This window comes from Leopardus geoffroyi, chromosome C1 (assembly GCF_018350155.1).
Source record: "Leopardus geoffroyi isolate Oge1 chromosome C1, O.geoffroyi_Oge1_pat1.0, whole genome shotgun sequence".
NCBI classification, from domain to species: domain Eukaryota; kingdom Metazoa; phylum Chordata; class Mammalia; order Carnivora; family Felidae; genus Leopardus; species Leopardus geoffroyi.
Genome location: NC_059328.1, coordinates 221,111,459 through 221,118,301, shown reverse-complemented (window position 1 = coordinate 221,118,301; position 6,843 = coordinate 221,111,459). Strand labels below are relative to the sequence as shown.

General features: G+C 68.6%; 1 protein-coding gene across 1 annotated transcript; it reads right to left on the bottom strand.

Moving 5' to 3' along the window:
- Window positions 1-2,922: 2,922 nt before the first annotated feature.
- LOC123599714 (G-protein coupled receptor 35-like) lies at window positions 2,923-6,843 on the bottom strand. Its single transcript, XM_045481951.1, has 2 exons — window positions 4,984-6,843; window positions 2,923-4,147 (listed from the first exon to the last, which is right to left on the bottom strand). The coding sequence occupies exons 1-2, from the start codon at window positions 4,985-4,987 to the stop codon at window positions 3,009-3,011; spliced, it is 1,143 nt and encodes a 380-aa protein (XP_045337907.1). The 5' UTR covers window positions 4,988-6,843; the 3' UTR covers window positions 2,923-3,008.

Here is a 6,843-nt window from a genome sequence, read left to right as displayed (position 1 = left end):
ATAAAGGCAACGCAGTCCGTGGTGTTCCCATACGGCAGCTGGAGCAGATTTAAGAACAGCCCCGGAGCCAGGAGATACCGGAGGGTCAGGGGACCTCAGGACAGGACTGAAGCCCCCGGACCCCTGCCCCGTGCTGACCGCGGGAACTGGCAGGCCCCCCCCACCACGCATGGCCTGTTTGCACTTTGGCGCATCCCGGTCGATTGGGGATTCCCTCCCTAGATTACCTAAAACCTCAATCCTGCCTGGAGCGGCTGGGTGGGGAGAGGGGGTCTCTCCCATCTTTGCCCCCTGTGCCCAGCGCCAGGGGCCGCCCCTTGCTTTTTTTCAACCCAGAGCCGTCTTTAGGGAGAGAACGGGGTTGGACCAGCCGGCGGCAGCCTCACAGAATGGGCAACAACCTTTGTAGGGACCGGGCCGATCCACCAGCCTGGGAGGGAGGGAGGCGGGGGGGGGGGGGGGGGGGGGGCGGGGTGGGCGGGGCCAGGCGGCAAGGCCCCTCTCCGGCTCCGCCCCCGCGGCCCGGGGTGCCCCAAGGTCGCCCAGGTGGCGGCTTGCAGAGCAGCGCCAGGGGCAGCGAGGCGGACTCGGCCCTGGTGAATGAGACGAAAAGATGCCACGGCCAGTGCCCGCGGCGCGGGGCGTGTCCTTGAGGTGAGTGGGGACACAGATGACCCCTTGGGCGGCCCTGTCCCCCTCTTCTCCCCACAGCACCTACCTGAGGGCAGAGGGTCACACCTCTGCCTCCCGGCTGCCTGGGTCCCCTGCCTTTGCCCGCCCCCTGCTTCCTCCTGGCCCTCGTGCCCCTCCGCACCTGCCCGGGGTCACCCTAACTCCTGGAAGCCCGCTTTCTTCCCCCGTAGCCAAACCACTCGAGAGCGCTGCACCCCCACTGCCGCCCCAGCTCACCCTTGACGGCCTGGCCCCCGTCACAGTCCCAGCCCCCATCCTGGTCAACATTCACCGTTGCCACCCCCGGGCCCCCACTGACGTCCTGGTCCTGCCGCCCAGCCCCCAACTTGCAGCACAAGGAGGTGCCGCACCGGTCTGAAGCAAAGCCTCCCGAACACCGTCCGAGGCCTGCCTCTCCCCTGCCAGGCCCTCCGTGACCCAGCCTTTCCCCTGCCCACCCCTCCGCGTGAGCCTGTGAGGCTCCCCGTGTGCACGTCTCAGGGCTCCGCGCCTAGACGGTGTCTGCAGCGTGGCGGGGCCGATATACGCTGCTGATGGTCAACACCGGAGCTCGGCCCGGAAAGCAGCACCCAAGGTGTCCAGGAGTCCGGTCCCCCGTGGCGGCCCTTCAGCCTGCTGTGCCCCAACGCTGCCTCCAGGCTGGGACGGCCTGGGTCTCAAAGGGATCAGTCCCGCAAGCTGACTCCGGGGCGCTCCTCCTGGGGGGGAGGCGCCCTAAAGGGGGTGCTGGGGAAGGGGGTGAGCCCACGTGCGTCCCGCGTGCTTGCCAACAGCCTGAGCCCCAACGAGCAAGAGCCCCCACCTCCCTGGACCCCCACGCGCACCTCCCCAGAGTGGGACGTGGGCTCGCTGGGCAGAGGGCGGCCGGACTGCAGCTGTGGACTCGGAGGGGAAGGCCGCCTGGCCGAGCCGGGACCTCCGTTCACCGCCGCCCTGAGTGGCTGTGGAGGGCCTGGCCCTCCAGGGGTCACACTCCCAGCCCAGGCTTCTCTTCCGAGGAAGGCTCCCCCTCACGGTGACGCGGGAGCGCCCCTCTTTCGGGAGCCCCTTCCGGATGCACTGGTGGTGAGGGTTGGACCGGGGACTTGATGCCCTGCGATCTCTGTGTGTGAGGAGGGGGGCGATGCGGGCCAAGGCCATACTTGCCCTGGTCGGCCAGCTGCGGCTCAGGCAGCCCCTAGAGGACGGAGGGGCCAGTGACCGTGGCCGTACTCTCGGCACCCCGGCAGGCTCCACACCCGGGGCAAGGACAGGACAGCTGCCCTCGGCCTCGGCCCTGGAGCGGTGGCCAAAGGCACCGATGCCGCCGTCGGCCTTGGCCACACAGATGGCCTCTCCGAGGAGCCTGCTGAGCGGTGACCAGAGCGAGTGGGCCGGGGGGAAGGTGAGCCGCTGCTGGGGACGCCAGTCGAGCCTGGGTCTCCAGCAGCGGAAGACCAGGCCTTGGCGGGGCACCTGCACACGCGGAACAGGACTGACCACCAGGCCGTGCCGACCGCCCTGCAGGTCCTGGCCCAGCCCAGAGGCCCAGCTGCTCTCATTCCGCAGGAACAGATCTCCCTGTGTGGCCGCGGGCCCTGCCAGGCAGACGGGTCTGAGGGTGCAGGCGTCGGGGGTAGGGGTCCGGGTCTCCCGTTCTCCCTCTAGTCACCTGAGGCTGTCGGGAGCCCCCACCTCTGCTTCCTCGGCCCCAGTTTGGGGCCCCCAGCCTCCAGCACGAGCCCCTCAGGTCTGTGTCCTGCCCGGGCTTCCTAGCGGAGGTGTTTGTGCCGATCCCATAAGTCCATTCCAAGCCGGGCCCTCGGGCCCCGGCAGGGTGGACACCTCCTGAGAACCTCAGCGTTGTGGGGAGAGAGGCACCCCCGAACCCTCAGCTCAGCCTGTGGGTGTCCACGAGCCCGGCCCAGAGTGGGAGGCCCCCAGCAGTGCCGGGAGGCATGAGGGGCGCGGAAGAACGGGGGCTCGGGGAAGCACCCCGAATCCCCGAAGGTCAGGACGGGACCTCTTCGATGCTCTGTGTTTAGTGGCTGTGTCTCTGAACGTCCTGTGGCCCATGGGATGTACTTGGATTCTGTCTGCAGTGGTGTCACCGGCCTGAGGAGAGGCCTGGTAGCCTCTGAGAGATTTTGGTTCTAATCGCCGTCTATAGGTGACAGAAATGCCCTCCCCAGTGCTTGCCGAGGAGGGCCGCCCAGGCGCTGAGAAGAGAGATCCGTCTGGGAAAAGAGGTCCGCGGGGTGGCAATTTTTTAATGCCTTGGTTAAATTCTATTTGCTGAGGGAGAGTCCACGTCCCCAGGACCCGGAAATCCAAAGTCACACGTGCGCAGTGAGGCTACTTCTGGCGCACGCCGCGGAGCGGGGAGGAGTCGCCTCGGGGGGGCCCGGGGCTCCCCGCGACACGCGCTGCAGGGCCACGCGTGGGGCCTCTCCCGAGCTGTTGTCCTCATCCGCCCACGCCCGGACGGCCCGGTCAGGGCGGTCACGTGTAGGAGCGCCCCGCATCCGTCCCCGGAAAGGCCGGGACGTGCTGAGGACGGCCCCCACCTCTTCCTGGAACTCTTTGGCCACAAAATAGTAGCTGACGGCGTCCAGGCAGCAGTTGGCGTTGGCGACGCGGGAGGTCACCTGCACGAAGGCAGCCACCGCCTGGAGAGTGGGGCAGGCCGCGTCCGTCCACCGGGCCACCAGCATGGCCAGCAAGGCCACGTGCAGCGGGAGGAAACAGAGCAGGAAGGTGGCCAAGTTGGCCGCCACCACGTACAGGGCTCTGAGGATGTGGGCGGCGTCCTGGGGCGGCGACCGCGCGCGCTTGCGGGTCAGGTGCCGGAGCACCTGCCAGGAGCAGAAGCTGAGGACCAGCAGCGGGAGGAGGAAGAGCAGCAGGGAGAAGGCCAGGGTCCTGGGGCCCCGGGTGCGGCCCCGGCCGAAGCAGAAGCTCTCCCCCGCGCGCAGCCAGGACGCCGGCAGGGCCACGGCCCCGAACACCAGCAGCCAGAGGGCCAGGCAGGTGAGGGCGGCCTGGCGGGGGCTGCGCCAGGCGCGAGACCGCAGCGGAAAGCGCAGGGCGGCGTAGCGGTCGGTGGCGATGGCCGTGATGAGGCATATGCTCATGTAGGTGTTGACGTAGTAGAAGGTCTGCACGACCCTGCACAGGACGCCCTCCTGGGCCCCCGCCGCCTGGCCTAGCGTGTGCAGGACTCCCGGCAGGCTCAGCAGCAGCAGGCAGTCGGCCGCCACCAGGTTGGCCATGTAGACGCGGGTCTCGGTCCACCTGCGCAGGCGGCACCAGAACACCCAGAGCCCCAGGCCGTTGAGCGGCAGCCCCAGCGCCAAGATGACATAGATGGAGACGCTGGTGGCCGCCTGGGACAGGACGCTCCTCTCCGTGCTGCAGCCCTCAGAGCCGTTCCCGTTCCCGGGGACGGGGACGGCGGCGGGCGCCCCAGCTTCACCTGCGGGCAGGGAGGGAAAGGCTGCTGTGGCCTCGCCCCCCCTCCCCCCCTCCCTCCTCATCTCTTCCCCTACTTCCTGTGCCAGCCCCGGGGCTCCCTCTCTTGACCTCAAAGGGCTCCACTGGGGCCGCCTTCCCTGCCCCGCCCAGAGGGTCTGCATTCCTAGATGTGGACGGTGGCCCCTGCCACGAAGGGGACTCTGGGGGGCTTCTCTCTGGGCTTCTCCACCAGAGGCTTTAGCTCAGCCGGGGACCTTTGCCACGTTGCCGCCCCCCACCGCCTGTGGCCCTGTCCAAGGTCCCTCAACGCATGACCCGTGGAGCGGGACCCCAGACTCCTCTGGCAGGGGCCACGGGGGGTCCTGGTCTGCAGAGAGGGAGCACCCCCAGCCCATCAGGAGAGCATCGGGAGCCCTGGGCTGACCCCAGTCTTCTCTGTCTTTGTTAGGCTCCCTACTTCTGTGTGTGTGTGTCTCCCTCACCCCAGCTACCCCACTCTGCCCTTCCTCTCTATCCACTTCCTCCTTGGGGCCCTCTTTTCCCCTCCCCCCAAAGCTTTCCCCTGCACTCCCCCCCCCCCATCTCCTATCTGTCTCCTCCTCCTGTCTACCTCTGCCCCCCATGGCCCCCCTCACTGTCCGTCCACAGAAGCTAACTGCCCCCTCAGCCCTTGCCCTAACGCCTGCTTGGGCTTGGAGCCCAGGCGTGGTCCTCAGGTGGGATGCACGAGGCCCACGGCCCTGCTCCCGGGAGCCCTTTGTGGCGGCTGGCGTGGCAAGGGCAGGACGGGGCTCATGGAGGCGACCGCAGGGGGCTTCCAGGCCTGGGTGGACTCACCCATCTGGGAGGGCTGGGGCCTCGGAGACTCCGGCTGGGCCGCTCACTGCTCTCCAGCCCCAAGGCTGTGGTTGCGCTTTTGTACTCTCTCGAGTGGGTGTGGTCCCATGTCGGTGCAGCTGGCAGGTAGGCGGCCCCCTTCTCTGGTCCATGTGTGCCTGGGGCCCGCAGCTTCTGCCTGCGGTTTGTGACACCCAGACCACAGCTCTGGGCCCCTCTGCAGCAGCCTGGAGCTCAGGGCTGGATGGGGACCGAGGGTGCCTCTCACACGGGGCGGGGGGACGGCCTGCATGGGGCTTCTGGCAGGCCCGTTTTGGCTGGGTGGTGCCCCCTGCCTGTGTGCGTCCATGATTGGCACCGGGTGGGGAGACCCCGGGCAGGAAGCCTGCAGAGTTCGGGGCTGGAGAACCCAGAGACCCTTGGCCAGGAGCCCCTACCCATGCGGCCCAGGGGTCCGGGCGCCTGGCCTGACAGGGTGGGAGGCTGTAGTGGACGCTGTGGGGTGCTCGGGGTGGGGGTGTGGGGGGGCGTCACGACCGAGGCACATGGTGCTTGTCTTGCCGGCCGGAGGCCCCTCCGGAATCACCTTCAGCAAGTGACACATCAGAGGCCGTGCACCCACGGTAGCCCTGTATGGTCAGCCGCGTGGTCACAACTCCAGAGCTCCCCATGGGCACGGAAGCTGTTCCCTCCGTCCATCCCGCTTGGCCAGCTCCTTTTTGGGTGGGGTTCCCAAGAGCACTCCCACAGAAACCCCTGCGTGCCAGTCTCCATGTCAGAGAGGCTTCTGGAACCCACCCTGAGGCAGGGGTGTATTCCTGTCCAGCACCAGCACGGCCCCGACCTTGGCCACACCAGCAGCTCCCCCAGAGGGCCGGTGTGAGGGGCTCTTGGGGGTGGGGGTGTGGGGCCGGCACAGGGTCTGCTGTCCCAGGACCTGGCCCGGCCGCCTGCAGGAACAAGGAGGCCAGAGGAAGCTGCCTCCCCCCACCCCCTGCTCAGGAAAGCAGGGGGCGCGTACTCCCACGAATCTGGGGCACACGGCACCCTGTGAAGCTGTGAGGTGGGTGACGTGGGGGCGGGTGCCCAGGGGACCCTGAGAGGGACGGCCTGCCACACAGACCAGGAGGCAGGGGCAGGCGCGGCCCCGTGCGGACGGCAGCAGCTCTGAAAGCCGGGCGAGGTGAGGTCCCCCCCCGCCGGAGGGGGGGCTCGCGGTGCTCAGTGTCACTTCTGCCCTCCTCCCTACCCTCCCGGGTGGCAGGAGCTGAAAGACACCTCGCCGCCGGGGGCAGGTGCAGGCCAGCGTGCCCACGGGAGGCGGAGGCCGACGCGTGCTCCCCTGTGGACTTCGGGGTGCCAGCCCCGGGCGCCTTTATCCGAAAGGTCACTCGTGGGCAGCAGTTCCTTGCGGTACCGACCTTCCCATTGGCTCAGCTCTGCGATCTGCCGTCCCCTCCCTGCTGGGAGGGGCAGCCCTGGGGTCCCTGCGGTGGCCCAAACCCTGCACTGCAGCCGCAGGGGGGGCTGACCTGGGGGCTGGCAGCCCCCCCCCCCCCGGCACCCACTTCCCCAGACCCTGCAGGGCCCCGCGTCTGGTTGACGCCCACTGCCCCGTTGACCGCGGACACTTAGGAAAGCTTCCTCCGAGGCACAGCAGCAGGGGCCCCGGAGAACAGGACACGAAGCGTGGCTCTACCCACTAATGGCCGGCCTCCCCCCCCCAAACTGCCTTCTGAGACCGGCTGCAGCCGGGCTCGAACCCCCAGCGAGGGGCATGGACTTCCCGGGACACCTTCTCTCTTTCTGATAATTATCGGCCCTCGGGGCGCCTGGGTGGCTCAGGAGGTTAAGTGTCCG